The sequence below is a fragment of the Trachurus japonicus genome, chromosome 13, assembly GCF_045865225.1.
Source record: "Trachurus japonicus isolate A0001 chromosome 13, Traja_1.0".
Taxonomy (NCBI): domain Eukaryota; kingdom Metazoa; phylum Chordata; class Actinopteri; order Carangiformes; family Carangidae; genus Trachurus; species Trachurus japonicus.
This window is the reverse complement of record NC_140919.1, coordinates 391,485-413,325: the sequence shown is the minus strand read 5'-3', so window position 1 is coordinate 413,325 and position 21,841 is coordinate 391,485. Positions and strand designations below refer to the sequence as shown.

Here is a 21,841-nt window from a genome sequence, read left to right as displayed (position 1 = left end):
CAATTTCTGTAACTGAGTTTATTGTTGAACTGAATTTATCTAATCATGTAAATCATTGGATGTGAAATAATAAATAAAAAAAGTTTATATGAACCATGTCTGTTTATTTGTGGTGTTCGTCAGGTCTCTACGGGTGGCAGTGTAGGATTTCTTTATGCACAGTGATGCGTTTTTTACCCCTTAATCACTCACTCCCTCACTCTCTCCTTTTGTTTCCAGCAGCGTCACATTACAAGTCCTTTTTTTGTTGTTGCATTGATCCAGTTGTGTTTTTCTTGTCAACATTTCAACTATTAAAGGGGAACATCACACGAACCTGGACAAGAGTGTGGACAGTTGTTTGTTATCAGAGCATCAAAAACAGTCTCATGCAGGACAGTATAATGTTATTTTTAAAAGAATCAGTAAATGAATTAATTAGCCTAATAAACAAACTTTTTTTTTTTAAATTAGGATTTTGCCTATTTACTTATGTACTGTATCAAATTTGGACAAAAATGGCACTCTGTGTCCATCAATATGCAACCTTTAATTTGAAGGCGAACAGTCCCCATTTCCGACTCCCCACTTCCTGGTTTGTTTCTCATTACAAGTTGGATAATGAAACAAATTGACATTTAATCTCACTGAGTTTTATTGTAGGCTACATACTCATTCAGCGGAAAGTGAAGCCGTAGAGCGCATGTTTATTTCCTCTGATAGTGTAATCCATTACTTTGAGACGTTACTCTCTCTAAACCGTAGAGTGACGTCTCTTCATTAACCCCTGAAAGACCACCGGAAGTTAAGCTGTCTGAGTTGGTTTCTCCTTTAAAGCTAAGTCTTTCAATTAGTGAAAATGACAAATTATCACATTCATTTATGTATAAAATTCGGCTTTTTGGCTCTTTAGATAACCTATATAGGCTCCTTTTTGTACTTCCATCCAGCCACGTGAACTTTATTTTGAAAGTCCCAACCGGAAGAGCGCTCGCTGTGCCGTCGGCCGCCTTGACTGAGCAGCAGCGGTGCAGCGCCGTGATGTCGCTGCTGCTGTGTCTCGGAGCAGCAACACTTTGCTTCTACGTGATAGTTTACTACGGTTTGTTCCGAGGAGCGAGATGTTCGAGTCCCGTGACGCTGGAGGGGAAGACGGCCATTGTTACAGGTAACGAGCCTCACCTGTCGGCTGCTGCTGCACGTGGAGCAAACAGCCGTGACGTCGCTGTTTACTTCAAACACTGATTGTTTTGTGTCAAATCTGATTTAAAAGGGGTTTATTGTTAATAAAACAACACAGTTTAGCTGTAAAGTGAAGCAACAGTTGGTTTAATGGCCGCTGGATCAATGTTTCAAAATAAAGGTCAGGTGATAAACTTCAACAGGTCCCAACTAGGAAAAAGAGTTTGCATCTTAAAATATCTAATAATATACGAGTCAGATCTTTACCGTAGCCCTGACAACAAATTAACAAATTAAAGCTACTATTTAGGAAAATAGCTTGAGCTGCACCATGATGTGGATTGGTGGCTCATCCAACTGTCCTTGTCTCATATTTTACATTTGATTCATATTTTATCCTTTGTGTATGTGTTGTCAACAAGAAATATTTAGCTAATACAAAGGGTTTTGATCGACAGTTAGGCTTCACTGAGTTCAATACGGTGCCATCTTTGTTGAGTTTGACGTGTCTGAAATGTTTTTTTTCCCCCTGTGCACAGGAAGCAACACTGGCATCGGCAAAACCACGGCTCTGGATCTGGCGAAGAGAGGAGCGCGGGTGATCCTGGCCTGTCGAGACAAGGAGAGAGCTGAGGCCGCTGCTTTCGACATCCGCAGAGTGAGTAGTACTGTACGCCACGAGGAAGACGCTGCGTCGTCAGCTGCTCATTGAGATCGCTGAGTCCACTTCACATGATGTCAGTAGATCAACTAATCTGAAAACCGTGACCACAGAGCAGAGTGCAGATACACACCTGTTTGATATCAGCCTCACTTTTCTTCTTCTAACCAGAGTCCTTGTTGTCGTTTATGTTTCAGGAGAGCGGGAACAACCAGGTGATGTTCATGCAGCTGGATCTGGCGAGTCTGAAGTCCGTTCGCAGGTTTGCTGAAACCTTCTTGAAGACCGAGCCCAGACTGGATCTACTCGTCAACAACGCAGGTGAAGATTATGTAGAAATATGATGAAATAGTCCTTTACCTTGTATGCTCCATCCATGTTTTGTCTTAATTTCATGAAACAAAGTCAGAACATTGTGGTAGAATAAGGGGACCGAGTTCATTCTGGACCACAGACATGTGACATGGATCTATTGGACATGGACTAAGCATCAAGTTTGAGGTCAGAATTGCTCCAAATGACGTTCAAATATTCCCTCCAAAAAAAAAAAACACACAGGTTTGAACCATTTGAATATCTATATTTGCACGTTATGTCAATAACAGGAGGACAAACTAATACAACAAGACATAACTACTGGTATAGGTATTTTTATTTCAGTTTTAACATGTATTTGAAAACATTGCACATATTCTGCATTTTTTGCTGTGACCAAAATCCGAAGTATTTCCAAACGGGGCTTTTTAAGTTGCTGGGAGTCCAAACTGCACTCTCTGCTCTGAACTTTCAGCCATTTAGTTTTTCTCTCTGCCATCTGCTTCTGCCGTTGTTTTTGTCGCGTCTCACTTTCAGCAGTGAGTGACGCTGTGCAAGTGCAACTCCTGTGACCTGTCACTGCAGTGCGCCCACTCGCAAAGCTGATGTGTTTTTTTCCAGTCAAATATTAATTTTCACAATCTAATCTGTTTGTTTTTTCATTCCTCACACAGTGTACACAGTCTGTAATACACTCTCTGTATTTCAGGTGTGATGGGTCCAGGGCGGACGGCGGACGGCTTCGGCGCAGCGTTGGGGGTGAACCACCTGGGTCACTTCCTGCTCACCAACCTCCTCCTGCAGCGGCTGCAGCGGTGCGGGCCCAGCCGCGTCGTCACCGTGGCCGCGCTGCTGCACCGCTTCGGTAACGTCCACTTCCCTCTGCTGGCGTCCAAGAAAGATTTGGTGTCGGGTCGGTCCGGCTGGCACGACCTCCAGGCCTACTGCAGCAGCAAGCTGTGTAATGTGCTCTTCACCAGGGAGCTGGCCAACCGGCTGGAGGGCAGCAGAGTCACCTGCTACAGTCTGCACCCAGGTCAGTGCACTACACATGGTTTAAAACTAGAGCTTTTAAAGCTCCATGTAAAGGTAGATGTTTGTGTTAAAGCTCCTTCAAAATAAAGGTAGATGTTTGTGTTAAAGCTCCTTCAAAATAAAGGTAGATGTTTGTGTTAAAGCTCCTTCAAAATAAAGGTAGATGTTTGTGTTAAAGCTCCATACAGTATAAAGGTAGATGTTTGTGTTAAAGCTCCATACAGTATAAAGGTAGATGTTTGTGTTAAAGCTCCATACAGTATAAAGGTAGATGTTTGTGTTAAAGCTCCATACAGTATAAAGGTAGATGTTTGTATTAAAGCTCCATACAGTATAAAGGTAGATGTTTGTATTAAAGCTCCATACAGTATAAAGGTAGATGTTTGTGTTAAAGCTCCATACAGTATAAAGGTAGATGTTTGTGTTAAAGCTCCATACAGTATAAAGGTAGATGTTTGTGTTAAAGCTCCATACAGTATAAAGGTAGATGTTTGTGTTAAAGCTCCATACAGTATAAAGGTAGATGTTTGTGTTAAAGCTCCATACAGTATAAAGGTAGATGTTTGTGTTAAAGCTCCATACAGTATAAAACTGTACTACAGTTTTTAAACTACAAATATATCTTCTTACAGATCAAAACATCAAATTGAATTCCAGGAGCAGAGGAACATTTCCAGCCTTTAACAGCAGAGTGACTGAGTGACTGTAGTGTGACTGAGCAGCTCATTAAAGCTCCTCATCTCTGCTCTTCCCAGGAGTCGTCTCCACAGCCCTGTGTGGCAGTCTGAGCCGGTGGCTGCAGCTCCTCCTGATGCCCGTGGCCAAGCTCTTCTTCATGGACCCGGAGGCGGGGTCTCAGACCAGCCTGCACTGCGCTCTGCAGGAGGGCATCGAGCCGCTGAGCGGACGCTACTTCTCTAACTGCGCTCTGCAGCAGGTGGCAGCGAAGGGACGAGACGACGCCCTGGCTAAGAAGCTGTGGGAGGTGAGCGAGAGGTTGACCGGGTTATCGTGACGGACTCTAGAGTCCTGATCCAGGAGCTGCAGAGAGAGACCGGGTCCACACGACACGGCTCTGCTGGGTTTCTGTATTCATGTTGGTCTGAGGCCACTTTAACACTTGTGCCTACTGTTCCTCAAAGAGACGCCATGATTGTGGTCAAACCAAGTTTTCTTACTGCACTGTATGGAGCAGCGTTCTTCAGACTTGATGACTGACGGGTTTAACAAACAGATGAATGGTTCATGTAACAGTCTGCAGCTGGTCCAGATGTTCAGCCAGGTCAGGATGAAGCCACCAGCCTGAGCTCAGACATGTCGGCTCAGTCGTTAAAGCCCTGTGTGTGTGTGTGTGTGTTTATTTTTATTTATTTATTTTAATGTTTATTTTGCAGGGACGATACATACAACATTGCCACAAAGAATGAAAAATGCGATGCATACAAGACGTCTAGCTTCAGCTAATTTGCAGTCTTTGTCCCTGGTCAGGCTAAAGAAGGATAAAAGATACTAAATACCGTTACAATAAGTGCAATAATACAAATACAGTGAATAATACAGTGAATAGTTATCATGAATAAATAAACACAGCTACAAAATTTACATTAAGAAATTGCACAAATTAAATACATTAAACATTAGTAGAATGCTGTATTGACAGTGACTTGAGAGAAGTTAATGTTCACATTTCTGCTGCTGCTTAAGCCAATGTTTAGCTTTAGCACTAAACATCTTTAATTCTGTTTGGGATTTGATATCTGGTGGTAAAGAATTCCATAGGTGTGTACCCAGCACTGAAAGGGATGATTGACCGAATGTTGTCCTGCATCTTCGAATTTTACAGTTTTGCTTGCTCATGCTCCTTGTCGTTGTGTGTGTGTGTGTGTTTTTATCATCATCATAATCCCTCTCTTGTGAACTTTGATTGAACTAAATTAAAAGAAAGTAAAGAAAAACACTGGGTGGTTTTTTGTCCCTCAATTTTGAGTTTTATCAAAGGTACAAAATGATGTTTCAAAGTTGAAATCCACTCAAGATCTCAGCAAAGATTTACCTCAAAATGCAGATTGAACGATGACGGCTTCATTTTGAGCTGACCCCTCTTTAGCCTCAAGTTTTATGTTTTAGAAATTAGGACATTTCTGTGTGTGTGTGTGTTGCGGCAAGGTACTGCAGGTCCTTTGCCTGTTGACATAGGGGAACATGTTCTATAAATCTGTGTTAATTAAACATGTATTAATGCATTGATGGTAAAGTATCTTAAAAAACAAGTTGCACATGTCTGCTCTTGATGCTCTGCTGTTGAACAACTGTGTTGTTGCTGAACCAGTACAAAGTGACAACAGTGTTTCATGTCTACAGAAAGTTTTATACAAAAGGAAGAAGAGGATAAATTATGATGTTATATAAAACCACAAACAACATGCCAAGGTGCTGATCGCTGCTAAAACTGTTTAATAACACAAGAAAACATGTTTCCTGTCAGGACGTCTTGTTAGAGGGAGGGCTGGATGTGCACACACAGTTAAAATAAGAACCCACTTATCATTCTGGTATGTTTATTTTGGATATCAGAATGTTTGAAGATTAATTTAGATTTTATTCAACTATGTTTTGTTCTTAAATCAATTTCCCTGAGGGTAACCTCCAAAGGGATCTATCTATCTATCTATCTATCTATCTATCTATCTATCTATCTATCTATCTATCTATCTATCTATCTATCTATCTATCTATCTATCTATCTATCTATCTTAAAACCCTGTGCAGAGATGAGGGTGTGGGTGTTGTTCATTAAATATTAAAGTATATTTTTGGGGCTTTTTGGCCTTTAATGTACAGGACAGTTGAGAGAGAGACAGGAATTGGGAGGCAGAGAGAGGGGGAATGACACGCAGGATAGGGCCGCTCGGTGCGGGATTCGAACCGGGGTCGCCTGCAGTGAGGACTATAGCCTCAACACATGGGGCAGGTGCTCTACCAACTGAGCTGGATTTTTTACACTAATTCTACTTTAACAATTTACAATGACAATAACTGAATAAATATGAAAGAGTATAATACTTACCTCTAATCCTGACTGTAGCACATAACAGAGATGGGGACTCGAGTCACTGTGACTTGGACTCGAGTCGACTCGAGTCGCTATTTTGATGACTTGTGACTTGACTCGGACATGGAGGTTAAAGACTCGGGACTTGAGACACGATGACTTGAATGACTTGAATGACCAGCCGCCACCGCTGAATTTCTCACCGGCACGGCACCAGCTCAGTCTGTGTTTTTTTTTTCACCGCCAGACTTTTCATGCATTTATTTTGAAAGGACGGCTGGAGAGAGAGAGGGAGGGGGAGAGAGAGTGAGAGGGGGGGTTGATACGGAGCAAAGGGGCCGTCAGGGTCGCTGCAGCGGCCGTGATATGACGCTCGCAGCTCAGTGTTTTTAATCGGAGACTTCATCCGGAGTTTCAGTGACGGTGAGCGGCCTGTCGTGCTGCTTCATCGCCGCGTCGCCGCCGCTGTTACCAAGTAGTTTTAGATAATAATTAGATATTTTATATTCAAAAGTCAAAGAATGTGGAACATTGAAACATCCCAGGATGCTACGAGTGACAGGCAAACAGCCAATCAGCTAACAGCTGTAGTTGGGTTGCAGCACCATCTGCAGCAGTGAGAACGTGAGGCTGAAGGAGAGGAGATTAAAAAAAGGACACGTTAGCTCCTCCTCGCTATGGTAACGCTGGTAACAGGTGACTGTTACCGTATGTCTATGGTTATTGAGTGCAGGCTGAGAATGGTGTTGTCATGATAGTATATTGTCGACACTTTAGATCAGATTCTGCGGGTGAAATTGCAATAATAAGGTGACTTGACTTGACTTACCCAAAGAAAAATGACTTGAGACTTGCACATGTGTGACTTGGTCCCATCTCTGGCATATAACTGTGGAGAACAGTGAAAAACAGACTGAAGTCTACACAATGATACAGGAAATATATAGCTATAGAAGTGTCAGCAGACGAACTGTGTGAATGTACATGTCAACATAAAGAGGTCAGAAAGTAAAGGCTCTTGTACTAATTTCATCTGACCAGTTGTAGTCCATTACATACAATATTCACCTGTTAGTAAAAATGGAAACAGTTTCAACTAAACACTGATTCCTGATTATGATTCAAACAAATGAAGCACAACATCAGTGACTGTAGGTTTAACACATCTGACTTTACTGAACATTATCTTTGTTGTTAGTCAGTGTTGTCATTGATGAAAATCCATGGTTCAAAGCCCCATGTGGTTCCTGTCAAAGTCTCATTACTCATCCATTTAATCCACTAGCATAGCATTCATGAACACGCAGCATCAAATCCACAACGCCGTCGGCTCGGCCCAGAGGCATGATGGGAGTTCCACTACTGCCATATTCAGTGGGCCACATAACACGGAGGTCACCCCGAAAGTCCCGAGCTTTTTCAGTGAATGTGACAGTTGTTGTAATAAAAACTCTTGTAATCTCTGACATGGACGCTGCTCTGCAACAGACTCTACTGTGCATCATTAATAGTAGTGAATAGTGAACTCACCTCTCTCTGCTGCTCTGGTGGCTCCTTACATCCTTTGTTGCAGCCGTGTGGCTCGCTGACAATGTCACTTCTCTCACGTCACATCCAACGTCCTGTCTGTCGTCACGGCGATATATGATACTAGTTGTCATAGTGTTTGACTGAAGATGATTGGCTGGCTCCTACCTTAACCCACACTGCAAAAACTCAAACTCTTACCAAGAACATTTGTCTTTTTTTCCAATCGAAACTAATCTCATTCTACTTAAAATAAGACTCATCACATAAAAAGTAGTTTTTAGACACTATTTTTTTTTACTTCTTTCAAGCAGATTTTCAATTGAAATAAGTAGAAAAATCTGATAGTGGAGCAAGTTTTTCTTTCTTATTACAAGCACAAAAAAAATTGCTTTCACTGGCAGATTTTTCTACTTATTTCAAGTGAAAATTAGTTTGAAACAAGTGAAAATGATCTAAAAACAAGTTCATTTTTAGGTGATGAGTCTTGTTTAAAGTGGAAAGAGATTAATTTGACTTGAAATGAGACATTTTGACAAGAAATAAGACAAATATTCTTGGAAAGATTTGGGGTTTTTGCAGTGCATAAGCTTCTCCTGTAACTACTATACTCATGTAGTCTGTAGGTTACAGCTGTTATGGTTCTTCAACAGTGGACTGACTGTGTTCCCAGTCATGTTGCTCAGACTCGAGCCAGAAACCAGTCCACTCTGAAACACAGTGAAGTGAGCCTGCAGTCCAGCCTGGTCATGTGACCTTCTACCTGAACACACCACTTTCATATGAGTGTTCATTCATGTTCATGCCCTGACCCCTTGTGGTTGTTAGGTGGCACTGCGTTAAATTGTTGTCAAGTTGTTTTTTGTTTCTTAACTAAATAAAAAATGTATCTCTAATAAACATCAGTCTGTGATTTACTTTCAAACCAAAAGAGAATAAGAGTTATTTGTGTCACAATCAAGACATGAAATTCTTCTCCTTCTTTATTTTTTAATTACTTTTATAATTATTTATTTGAAACCAGAAACCATATTCATATGGATGGATCTGATTTTTAATTTAATTAAACCAAAGATTAGAAACAAAATAATTTGTTCAATTTGGTTTTTGTTTCATAACAGAAAGAAAGAAAATCAAACAAAATATTCAAATTCTGAGTTTTTCTAATTAATCCTTTCATTTCATTTCATTTTTAATTTAACCTTTATTTATACAGGTACTCTCATTAAGACATGGTGTCTTATTTTCATTCTCATTTGACAGAGACAGTAGCTCAGTGCACAGACAGGAAGAGGACATCAAGAGTGAATAAATATAAATAAAAGCCAAATAAAAGAAACTGTCAAACACCAAAGATGCACCATTTTGACAGTTTTTTTTTTTTTTTCTCTTCTGATGCCAAAAGCTTTTTTTTCCATTTTCATTTTGAAACAGCAGATTTACAGGTTTTTTTTCCTTTAGAAAAAGAACAAATATGGATTATGTGATGATACCCAGACCATTTCAGTCTTAGAAACTCATCAGCTGTGTAGCCGACCATCTTGGTAACTTAATAAACTTAATACTAATAGATCAATACTCAGAGTTGTGTATCAGTGCTGGTGGATGTGGCTGTCTCTGACCTTTGTGTAGAGTCTGTGTGAACGCTGCCTGAATCCCTGTAGATCAGCTGTGACACATGGGAAGATGTGCTGGCTGATGAATCCAGGTGGACAGCATGTGATGTAGCAGCAGCAGCTGTGATGAGCCTCTGTCATGAGCCTTCATGGAGCTCACAGGTCGTCAGCATCCATGAAGGAGAAGCTGTTAGTGAAGAAAACTCCAGTCAGACCATGGTGAAGCACACTGATGTTTCCACAAGCTGACCTCCTGCTTTTAACAGCTATTTACTGGACTTTTCTTTAAACACTGTCAAAGCTACAGGACAGAGAAGTTCATGCCCTGACCCCTTGTGGTTGTTAGGTGGCACTGCGTTAAATTGAGAAGAATATGAGCAGGTGAGTGTTAAATGTTCACTGTTTCAGGTCTGAGTCTCATCACATCATCCATCATTTATTATCATTTAAAAACATCATTATAAACCAAAGACTAGAAATGAAATCATGTGATCAATTTTTTTTATTTGTCCTGTAGCTCACTTAAAAACTTAAAAAAATCTGTGATTTATTTTAAAACTAAAAGAAATTCTGACATCATTGGTGTCACAATCAAGAAATTAAAAACATAATATAAAAAATGATGCCTTTTTAGTTTTTTACTGTTATTGTTATTTTATTTTGAAACCAGAAGCCAAATTCATGTAGATGTATCTGGTTTTTAATTCTAAAGCAAAGACTAGAGACAAAATGATGTGATCAATGTGTTTTTTGTTTCTTAACTAAAAGAGTTTGAAGTTTTGCTAATGAAACCTCTCATTTGTGATTGGGCAGAGACAGGAAGAAGTCCAGCAGAACCACGGCTCCACAGCAACAATGAAGCTAAACGTTAGCTATTAAACACTGATCTGCTACATCCCAATCAGCACAGAATGACTGATGAGTTTATCAATACAATGTTCAGCATGAGCCTATATCCAAAAACCAGTGGAGCCAGCAGAACCACAGCCCAGAATAACCTTCACAACACTCTCTGCCTGTTCAACAGTCACGCTGCTAGGATTAGCCACAAGCTAACATGAAGCTATCAAAGTGAGTGAAAAGCTTTTCCGTATCAATGAACTTGTCATGTCTCTCACTCAGCATCATCACAGAACATCAGCAGTTGTTGTCTGGAGCAGATCTTCACATGTATGATCAATAAAGTCACCTTTAACCCTCAAATAGAAAGTTAGATTAACGGAGCTCAGTACAAGTCAACCTACCACGAGGCTCCCACAGCAGACTGTTGCCTAGAAACGGGTCAACCCGCCAAGTCTGCAGGGGCTCGTTAGTGTGGCCTTTCAAAATAAGAGCTTCTCACTCATACATCATAATAAATACATAAAAAATAAATAAAGGAGTGAAGGACTTCATATTGTAACAGGGAGATAAATAATAATAAATTAAGTGTTGTGCACCTTCCATAATAACAGAATTACAGTTAGTGGAATTACTAACTCCTTAACATCCCAACTGTTTGAACTGTTTATTTTAAACCTGTACAGAAAAGAAAATTGAAAAAAAAAAAAGAATCAGTAAATGAATGAATGAATTAATTAATAAACAAACATTGTGTTTACATATATGTCTACATCTATTTCTAAACTTATTTTGAGATTTTTATTTTATTTTATTCATTAAGGATTTAGCCTATTTATTTATCTAGCTATCAAATTTGGACAAAAATGGCACTCCATGGTGTGTCCATCAATGTGCAACCTTTAATTTGAAGGCGAACAGTCCCCATTTCCGACTCCCCACTTCCTGGTTTGTTGCTCATTACAAGTTGGATAATGAATTGACGTTTAATCTCACTGAGTTTTATTGTAGGCTACATACTAATTCAGCGGAAAGTGAAGCCGTAGAGTGCGTGTTTATTTTCTCTGATAGTGTAATACATTACTTTGAGACGTTACTCTCTCTAAACCGTAGAGAGTGACGTCTCTTCATTAACCCCTGAAAGACCACCGGAAGTTACTTAAAGCAGAAGTCAGTGATCCGGTGGTTTTGTCTAACTTCCTGTCAGTAGATGGAGTTAGCAGCCCCCGTCCTCGTCCCTACGTCACCACATTCAGGCGCATCCCTTGGCTGCACACACAGAGAGGACTGCCCCTTTATGCCGTTCTCTCTCCTCATAGGATAAAGGTTGTAGCATTATAAGGAAAGTTTTCTCCTGGGCTCAGAGCAGAGCAGAGTGACTGACAGACCCGTGTTTCAGACCAAACACTCTATAGAAGTGATTGCTGTCGGAAGATACAACTATTTAAGACTTAGATTAACACAAACATTCACCTTACTTCTGCTTTAAGCTGTCGGAGTTGGTTTCTCCTTTAAAGAATCTGAATTGCCAAAGTTTGTCCAAAATTGCCCGACCACGTCACAAATGTATGTGTGTGTGTGTGTGTGTGTGTGTGTGTGTGTGTGTGTGTGTGTTTGTGTGCGCAGAGCTCCTGTATGAGGACGTGTTTGCTGTGTGGGAGGTGATCTGGGTGGCGCCCAGGATTTCCTCGCAGCACTTCGTTCTCTTCCTCGCTCTGGCTCTGGTCACAGTTTACCGTGACATCATCATGGACAACAACATGGACTTCACTGACATCATCAAGTTCTTCAATGGTGAGACACACACACACACACACACACACACACACACACACACACACACACACACACACACACCCAGTAGCTCATGGATTAATGGTTATCTGTCTGATGTCTCCACAGAGATGGCTGAGCGTCATGATGTCCAACACATCCTGAAGATAGCACGGGAGCTGGTTCACAAAGTCCAGTCTCTGATGGACAACAAGTGACCGAGGAGGAGGAGACCCGACGCTCCACTCTTCCTCCCTTCACTCTCCCAGACAGTTTTCCAGACCTCCACCTCTCCGGAGCAGGTCCAGATGGACCCGGTCTCCTCCCGGCCCAGATGAAGCCCCTGATCTGGGGTGGGGGGGGGGTGGAGAAGTGCTGCTGAGCTCCGGCGCTTGGCCTTGATCTGTTTACATTCACCTTCACGTGGAATGCTCATGGTGTCCGTTCAGACATGTGGATTTGTCTGCATGCTTGTGAGTTTGATCACACTGTGACGCATCCTAGAGTCTCCCCAGTCCTGCAGAGCTTGTGTGAGCGCATGACACACACACACACATGTACACACACATGTACACACACACACACACACATAAACACACACTTATACACACACACTCACTGACACAGCACATGGTGGCTGCCTGTCAGGAAGCTGCAGCGCTCAGTGTTCGTCCAGCAGAGGGCAGCGTCCACACAGAGGAGCAGAAGACTTTGCCACGAAGAAGTTTTCATTAGTGACCAAATGAACTGTGCCAACGACCTTTTCATGAGTGTTTTCTACTACTAGCATGTGTGTTTTTACCCCCTGACCCCTGACCTCTGACCCCTGGCCTCCCCCTGTTTCTTTCGTCCTCTGGTCCAGGAGTTTATTATCACACAGTTGTTGCCTTTATCAGTGACAGCCCACGATACCGAGTTGCACTTTTTGTAAGGGTTTCCTTCCTGGTGCCTGTGGAGGTGGGAGGGGGGGGGGGGCAGGGGGAGGGGGAGGGGGGGCTGAACTGTTGAAACTGCAGCCGACTTTTCCGAGCAGGTCAAAGGTGAACGCAGGTTTGAGTCCAGTTCCAGGACGGAGCAGCACAACAGTGACGACTAAAGCACAGCACAGGCCTCTGAGGTCACGACCTTTAGCAGGTTCCACTCTCTGATGTCACAGAGTACGGTGGCTGACGAGGACAAACCAGCTGCAGATTCATGGACATAAACAAGACGATACAACACAAACACAACAAGGAGGTAAAAACAACAACGACAACAACTTCTAGGACAATTCCAAGCAAATTCAAACTGGGGCTAAAGTTTCCTAATATTTTAGGTCTAAAAGTCTCAAGTTTACACGTTCAGTGTGTTTGCAGGTAGAACAAACAACATCCAGACTTACTCTGACTGCTACGAAGACGTTGTGGCTCTGAGTTGATATTCCTTTGATGATAAAACAAACAGGAGCTTCAGACGACCTGTAAACATGTTAGCCCCTAACTCTCAGTTTACAAAGATGTCCACTTGCTTGAAGTGAACAAACCCCTCGGGTCTGTTTCAAGGGGAGCATACCTATATTCCCCGATTGGGGAACATAGGACCTTCTTTTGAATGAATGAATGAATTTATTTATTTAAAACAGGGACAATGCACAAAAAACATTAATCTTGTAAAACAAGAAGAGATGCTTTGAGCCAGGTTATAGCAACAATTGCTAATTTCCACCTGTAGTCCCTGGGCAGGTAAAGTGGGAACAGATACAATACTAAGATTAATTGAAATATGACATAATAACCATAATAAAAAAAAATGAAACATTTGAAAAATGCTCCTATGTTCCCCATTTTTCCCAAAAAGGGTCCTATGTTCCCTGGTCGCAATACATACTGGGGAACATAGGACCCTTTTTCAGAAAGAGGGTCCTATGTTCCCCGCTGTTGCTGGTCGATGGACTCTCTTATCTGGACTCTTAACCAACTCCTTTCTTCATGGCCTAAACCCAACCGATGGGACAATTACACTTCTCACTCAAAGTCACAACTCAACTTCTCACTCAAAAATAGGCAAAAATATGCAAAGTCACTCACAACTCCATTTCCAGGTATGGGTACAAAAATTGCATGTTCGCCGGGTCCTTTTGGGGAAAAGCGGGGACCCGGGGAACAGGACCCGGGGAACATAGGGATGATCCCGATCGGCCCACTCCCATTATGCGCTGCTGTGGTGATGCAGAAACAGAAATATTAGAAACTAGACCCCAGGTTGAATTTGCCTGGAATTGTCCTTGAAGAGCTCCAGGCCTGTAGCTGTAGCTAATGCTAACGCTTACTGTATTACCATACTCTGGAAGGCCAAAGGTTAAAGCTCGAGTGTTCTGTTGTTTGTTGTTTTGACTTCCTGCTGCTCGTTGTTTTATTTGTTTTTTCTCCTGATGGGAAAGGTTTGGGCCTCGTCAGCCACCGTACTCAGTGCAGACTATGACAGTTTTATAACCATCCTGTATTTTTGTCCCAGCTGAACTGATTTTACTGCTTTTTAATGTTGGTCAACACTTTGTGTAGCAGGATGTGAACTGAAGATGCTGTATAAATAAAGTTTGATTTGAAGTGAGCTCAGGGTCCAGATCATCTGACCCTGAAACTGAGACTAAAACAACAGAAACATCGACATTAGACCGAGGAATCAGACGCATCAGGTTCTGATCCACAGACCAGAAGAGAAACCACCAGCTCATGTTTTCCTGTGCAACCGGAGTCAAACTCGCTCACTGACCTGAACGCATCGTGAAAGCTGCTGCTGCTGCTGCGTTCAGGGCCGTCAGGAAAACTCGGCTGCAGTCACACGTCCATGTGGAACCCGGTGGTTTTCCGGCCTTCTGTCCAGCCTGTGAACATCAGACCTGCTCGGACCGGGTCGGTCTGAACCACAGACCTGAGGCCACAGGTGTGAAAACCAAACACACCTGAGCCGAAGCCAGACTGCGCCCAGTGAGTCAGTATTAGTAACAGCACAGAGCACGTTCCCGTACTGAAGGGAGTCTGGGACATTTTTGATACTGTTTCCAACCCCCTCCCTCCCTCCCTCCTCCTCCATCGTGACCCTTTATCTCCGCCCTCGCCGCCTCCTCAAAACGTCCAACACGGCTGCATATGATTGGTCATCCAGCACGGACCTGCACCTGTGATCCGAGTGCCAAGAGTCTTCCCCAGTCCTGACGTGTGCTGTAGTCACCTGGCTCTGATTCGCTGGTTCGATCCCAGGAACGGGCAGTGGTGTGGATGTAACCTCGTAGCTTTGTTTTTCTTCCAATCAGGACGTTGTGTACCAAAGCCTTGAAGCAGCCCCCTCTGTGGCATGACGACAATGTGCAACTTCATACTGCATCTTGAGGACTGACTGTTTACTATGTGTGTGAACTCTTTTTGAAAATGGTGATCTTGGATTCTTTAACTACTGTGCAATTTCTGTCGTTTGAGGAAAACCCCATCAAAGTCTATATTGCTGTAAATATGAACCCCAACCCAATATTTCTATGAAGACCCTCAGAACATATATATATATATATATATATAAAACTTATTTTGAGATCTATTTTTTATGTTGGTTTTAGCAGCACTAGTTGGAGGTGTGTTCTGTGCAGAAAAGCAGAATGTGTTCAGACTGTGTTCCACGTTGACTGTTAAGTGTTCTTTATCAATGTCGTGCACTGACTTCAAGATTTCACATTTCTATTTCTGTAGAGAGCCAGTGTTGCATTGCTGAATATGTACTGGTGAGGATGTATCATTGGCCTTGAATGTACTGTATTATTAAACAAGAGGTTGTTCACTAGTGGCTGCTCTCTGTCCTCGTGTTGCTCTCATCAGTGTCGACTGTCACACACACACACACACACACACAAACACACACACGGACCAAAGAGCAACAGATGAGTCACAGTTCAAAGTTTTTTCATGAAACCGTTATGGTTCAATAGTAGAAATAAACAGCAGTGAAAACACCGGTCTCTCTACTCAGTTTACAGATGTCACCCACCTCCCTCCTCCTCCTCCTCCTCCTCCTCCTCCTCCTCCTCCTCCTCCTCCACTTCCTGATTAAAGTTTACTTCCTCTTCGACCCAGCGGTTGTGTCGCAGTTTATTTCCTCGTGTGAAGGTAAGGTGAACAGTCTGAATGTTTTCCTCGTTAACACCTGTCGTTACCTGAGTTCTCTGCCCTTCAACTTGTGGTTGTGTTGTTGTTGTGTTATTATAATGTTACTGTAGCTGAGTCAGAGCTGTAACTGTAAAGTCTGGACCGACAGAACCGTGTCCTCCATGTTGTGTGGATGTTGTCGGTAGAAGCGCTGGAATAAGAGCAGAAGCTGTTACTGTCTATCGATACTGACTGTTACTGATCAATACTGACCACCTCATGTTTTTGTCTTGGTTTTCCTGAGACTTTATTGATTATTGATTTTCCAGTGATCAGTGTTCTTCAGCATCAGGTTCTTCACAGTAACCAGGATTGGGAGGGTTACTCTGAAAATAATAGTCCTGTCGGCTAGAATTACAGGTTACCTGTTAAAAAAGTGTAATCAGTAACTTACTCTAAGTCAGAAAAAATCTGTTTTCTAGACTACCGCTGATTTCCATGTCAAGTTGGTGTTGTGGTCGCTGGGACGCCGCTAATGTCACGTCAACTTGCTGCTGAGAGTCACGTACAGGATGTGTGTGTCAGAAGAGGCAGGGGGGGGCGGGGGATAAACTTGTGACTGCTGAGGTTGTATCAGAGTCTCACGTCGGATGCTCCACCAATAACAACTTAAACTGTGGTTTGACAAATTCAAACACAATTATTGAGGATTTAATTTAAAGGAGCCACAGTAACCTATAAGATCATGTGTAAGATCAAATTCAGTTTTCAAGTTGCTCAGGCAGGTGATTTTGAAGTAAACTAAAAGTAATCCAGAAAGTATTCAGAATACATTACTTTACTTGAGTAATCCAAATACATTACGATTACAGATTTTGGGACATGTAATCAGTAATCTGTAGGGGAATACATAACCCTCCAAACACTATAATAAATTAATACAAATAATCTAATACTATATTCTTGTGTTTGTTCATTGGTGGGGTTTGAGGGAGGGTGGGCTGCCTCTGAAGCACCCAAAAAAGGGCTCAAACAGGCGATCGTGGGCTTTGAGAGGTTTTGTTCATTCACAAGAGCTTGTAAAAAATAGAAATAGACTCGACTTCTAACAGAGACAACACCAGAATGTGATGGTCTCTCGGCCAAAGCAGGTCGGGAACACCGGCCCCACCGGTGGTCGCGGTCCTTCTGTGGTACGGGTCGGTGATGCCGGTCTGCTTTGGCCCAGAGACCATCAGATTTTACCGCGGGAGGACTTTGGGGAGGACACGGTGTTGCTCCAGATGAAGACCGGGCGAGACTGTCGGCTGAGAGCTTCCTGGTTCAGCTCCCAGCTGCTGCAGCCTCGCGGGTGAGAGCGGAGCAGCAGCGGAGCAGCTGCTGCATCCACATGCAGAACTCCGTTTGCAGAAGCTGAGTTATGATAAAAACTTCCAGATTGTGAGCTGTCATGAGTTTTGATCATCATCTATTTCAGTTCTGCTCGTCGTAAAGTCCCAAAATTTACACATAAGGTGTGTTAAAGTGTCTATTTTCATAATTTTCCCCTCTTCAAATCCCGACTGAAGACTTTCCTTTTCACCCAAGCATTTAACCTCCCCTACCCTTAAGGTTTTTTTTTGTGTGTGTGTGTGCCTTATGTATGTATTTTACTGCATCTGTAAACCGTCTTTGGGTCACTGTAAAAGTGCTATACAAAATAAATGAATTATTATTATTATTATTATTATTATTATTATTATTATTATTATTATTATTATTATTATTATTATTATTATTATTTTAAAAAATAGCAAAAAACGTAAAATTACGCACGGGAAAGAAAAACAAGATATTACGTGTTTGGCACTCAATGAGTTAATTATTGTCCCAAATAAATATACTTACGTCCCTGGGACGACGGAACAGCACTAGTCTGGAGCCCTGCTATATGGGACAGGCTTTTATTTAATAGGGAAAGACCAATTATGCCCTTTTTGCCTCGGATTAATTATGTGTTTTTTTAAATAAATACATAGATTTCTGTTGTGCATGGGGATATAAAAAAAATGGTATTGTGTATTAAGTGTCTCTCATCTGGATCCGACTGGTTTATCGTCCATTATTGGCATGTCCAATAATATCGGCTGATATATATTTTTACGATAATCGGTTTTCTTTTCGCCGATAACCGATAAAATAAATCATTTGGCTCTCATGCAGCTGCCTCTCTGTCTGAAGTCACCACTGAACCAAGAGTTGGAGTTTGTGTTATTCTACAAAAATTTGGGGTCTTTTTTTTTATCACAGATTTTTACAGTGTACAAAAAACAAACTAACAGTAAACTGTATTCAGTCTAATCCCAGGTGTGTTATCCTACATTTTGACACCAAAGTGTTCATTTTTACTGCAAATGAATATCAGGTCTAAATATTGGATACCCGTTTCCTTGATTGCTAATAATTGGTATTGGCCCTGAAAATACATTCTTTTATTTAAATCTTCTCAAATGGGTCTGTTGATACTGTTTAAAAGTAAGAAGTAAGTAAGAAGGAGTAAGAAGTTGTTCAATCAACATTTTTCAAGCAGAAATCTTCAGTTTTCAAACTCAAGAACTAAAGATTTCCTGTTTGATTTGACTGTAAACTGAATATTTTTGTCTCTTTGATTGTTGCCGTGACAAAACGAGACATTTGAAGACGTGGCCTCAGACTGAGAGGAACTTGAACGCATCATTTGTCTGTATTTTGTGACATTTGATGGAGCAGACGATGAATGGATGGACAGAGACAATAAGTGTCAGTGGCAGCTGGAGAGTGTTTTTCTCTCTTTGAATTTCCAGTGTGAGTGAATGTTGTGATAGTGGAGCTGTGAGGTGAAATAAGTCTTGGCCCAGTTGTTGTGTGTGTAATAATCAGCTGTAGCTTGTTTGATCCAGTGGTTTTCTACAGGGACGCTGTCCACACAGAGACTGTGTCACATCAACTCAGTGGATCTCAGTCCTTGTGTGTGTCAGTGGATGGAAACAGTGGTCCATGGATCATGTTGCTGGGCTGCAGCTTCATGACGCCATCTAGTGGACTGATAGTAGAAGTACAGCAGCTGATGGCAGCTTCCTCTTCCTCACTGCTGTGTGACTGCATTCAACTGACACTGATATGAAGCAGAGGAGAAGAGCCAATCAGTGGAGGAGCAGCTGGAGACATGATGGACATGTGAGCTGCTGTGCAGATGAATGATGTGTGTTTCCTCTGCAGGTGAAGCTACAAAGTGTGTGTGAGCTCAGCAGCATGGATCAGTGTGAGGACAGAGAGGAGGGAGCCCCTCCCTCTAAAACCACTCTGTGTGGGGGACGTCAGAGCCAGACCACAGGTCAAAGGTCAGATGAGCATCTCTAACTGTCCATGACTCAGATCACTGCTCCATCATTATTCACACTCAAAGCTCAGTGTGTGTTGTGTTCAAGGCCAAAGCAGCAGCACAAGACACAGTCTGCTGGACCTGGACCTGGACCTGGACCTGGACCTGGACCTGGACCTGGACATGGACCTGGACCTGGACCTGAAACTGGATCCAACGATGAGTCCATTGGTCGTCATCAGTTTAACAAGAGGTGAGCTTTATTTGAAAGGTCAGAGTTGAAAACAGTCAGAAAGACTTTTAGATTAGATTAGATTATACTTTATTTCATCCCCGAAGGGAAATTCGTTCATGACAGCAGCATTTGACAAAGGAAATAAAAACAAGACAAATAATAAAATACACAATTCAGTAAAAGAAGACAAAGGGAGAAAGTGAGACGAGCTACTGCTGCCACAGGCGGCCACTAGCGCGGCGCCATCTTTCTCTCTAAAAGTCAGTTGTTGTGTTTATTAAAAGATCAGTTCATCAGTTTTTCTCCAACATGCACATTTATCAGTTGTGTTGTTGTTTCAGGATCCAGCAGCAGAGACCAGACTCTCCTGAACCCAGCTGTCTGTCTTTAAAGAGCAACGACTCAAAGGACTTTAACATTAACTTCAAAGGAGGAGGTGGATCAGCTGATCAGATGTAAGCCATAACTGAGTCAGACTCAGGTTATTGTAGAAAAGAACCAGTTTGTACAACGTGTTGTTGGACCAGGTCTGAAACCAAAGTGTCCCTGTCTGTTGTGAACGTCCTCAGGGGACATATAAAGTCCATCTTGTATTATCTCTCTGTACTGATGTTGACTTGACACTGATTCCTCCACAGAGTGGACCAGGAGAGCTCAGAGGTTCCCAGTGGTCAGTCTGCCCAGCAGCATCAAACACACCTGGACTCCATATTTATGGTGAGGACATGTCCAACAGCTGCTGTCACATCTGTTGTGTTCACCATCATCTCCATGCTGCACTTTGACACCAGTGGATTGTCAGTCTGTCCAACATGGATCTGATGTTTGGCTCCATGGTTTTAGTTTGATTCTGTCACTCATAGAGTTTCTGTTCCAGCTGCTGGAGGAGAACATGGTCACTTTTGTCAAGAACGAGCTGAAGAAAATCCACAAGGCTCTGAGTCCAGATTACCCAGAATGCTCAGGGAGTCAGAGGGAGGATGAGGAGGTGTCGGATGGTGAGGATGAAGAGCAGAGGAGGAGCAGCAGAGAGGCATTAGTGAAGATCACAGTGAACTTCCTGAGGAGGATGAAGCAGGAGGAGCTGGCTGAGCGTCTGCAGCACAGTAAGAAGATTTCTCTAAAGATTCAACATGATGAACAAATGAGACGTTCACTGACATGGAGGGAAACATGTTCATACAATTGTTATTTAAGAGGAATTAAAATGTCATATATCTTCATGAATTTTTTTGTTTATTCAGGAACTCCTGGTCCAGAGTGTGGACGTAAACTCAAATCTGCCCTGAAGAAGAAGTTCCAGTGTGTGTTTGAGGGGATCTCTAAAGCAGGAAACCCAACCCTTCTGAACCAGATCTACACAGAGCTCTACATCACAGAGGGAGGGGCTGGAGGGGTCAATGATGAACATGAGGTCAGACAGATTGAAACAGCGTCCAGGAAACCAGACAGACCAGAAACAACCATCAGACAAGAAGACATCTTTAAAGCCCCACCTGGAAGAGACCGACCAATCAGAAGAGTGATGACAAAGGGAGTGGCTGGCATTGGGAAAACAGTCTTAACACAGAAGTTCACTCTGGACTGGGCTGAAGACAAAACCAATCAGGACATACACTTCACATTTCCCTTCACCTTCAGAGAGCTGAATGTGCTGAAAGAGAAAAAGTTGAGCTTGGTGGAACTTGTTCATCACTTCTTCTCTGAAACCAAAGAAGCAGGAATCTGCAGGTTTGATCAGTTCCAGGTCGTCTTCATCTTTGACGGTCTGGACGAGTGTCGACTTCCTCTGGACTTCCACAACACTGAGATCCTGACTGATGTGACAGAGTCCACCTCAGTCAACGTGCTGCTGACCAACCTCATCAGGGGGAACCTGCTTCCCTCTGCTCGCCTCTGGATAACCACAAGACCTGCAGCAGCCAATCAGATCCCTCCTCAGTGTGTTGACATGGTGACAGAGGTCAGAGGGTTCACTGACCCACAGAAGGAGGAGTACTTCAGGAAGAGGTTCAGAGATGAGCAGCAGGCCAGAAAGATCATCTCCCACATCAAGACATCACGAAGCCTCCACATCATGTGCCACATCCCAGTCTTCTGCTGGATCACTGCTACAGTTCTGGAGGAGCTGTTGAAGACCAGAGAGGGAGGAGAGCTGCCCAAGACCCTGACTG

General features: G+C 42.5%; 3 protein-coding genes across 3 annotated transcripts in view; all 3 read left to right on the top strand.

The window, feature by feature from the left end:
* LOC146975181 (small G protein signaling modulator 2-like) overlaps nucleotides 1-12,522 on the top strand; it is a 97,759-nt gene extending 85,237 nt beyond the window's left edge. Inside the window, exon 23 of the mRNA XM_085794702.1 lies at nucleotides 12,110-12,522. Within this exon, the coding sequence (XP_085650828.1) occupies nucleotides 12,110-12,198 (89 nt within the window). The 3' untranslated portion in view covers nucleotides 12,199-12,522. The remainder of the gene's footprint in view (nucleotides 1-12,109) is intronic.
* Nucleotides 973-4,362, top strand: LOC146975182 (dehydrogenase/reductase SDR family member 13-like). Its single transcript, XM_085794706.1, has 5 exons — nucleotides 973-1,147; nucleotides 1,701-1,819; nucleotides 2,020-2,143; nucleotides 2,847-3,173; nucleotides 3,928-4,362. Exons 1-5 carry the CDS (start codon nucleotides 1,021-1,023, stop codon nucleotides 4,185-4,187), a joined length of 957 nt encoding a protein of 318 aa, XP_085650832.1. The 5' UTR covers nucleotides 973-1,020; the 3' UTR covers nucleotides 4,188-4,362.
* Nucleotides 12,523-16,064: 3,542 nt separating the features above from the next.
* The window catches only part of LOC146975173 (uncharacterized), a 197,031-nt gene continuing 191,254 nt past the window's right edge, over nucleotides 16,065-21,841 (top strand). The window contains exons 1-2 of the mRNA XM_085794664.1: nucleotides 16,065-16,113; nucleotides 19,330-19,451. Coding sequence (XP_085650790.1) covers nucleotides 19,363-19,451 — 89 coding nt within the window. The 5' untranslated portion in view covers nucleotides 16,065-16,113; nucleotides 19,330-19,362. The remainder of the gene's footprint in view (nucleotides 16,114-19,329; nucleotides 19,452-21,841) is intronic.

Bases quoted from the DNA above. Each gene is read 5' to 3' on its own strand.
- LOC146975182 (XM_085794706.1), top strand. From the start codon at position 1,021: ATGTCGCTGCTGCTGTGTCTCGGAGCAGCAACACTTTGCTTCTACGTG. The intron at 2,144-2,846 runs GTGAAGATTATG...TCTGTATTTCAG, and splicing joins TCTACTCGTCAACAACGCAG to GTGTGATGGGTCCAGGGCGG. The intron at 3,174-3,927 runs GTCAGTGCACTA...TGCTCTTCCCAG, and splicing joins CTGCTACAGTCTGCACCCAG to GAGTCGTCTCCACAGCCCTG.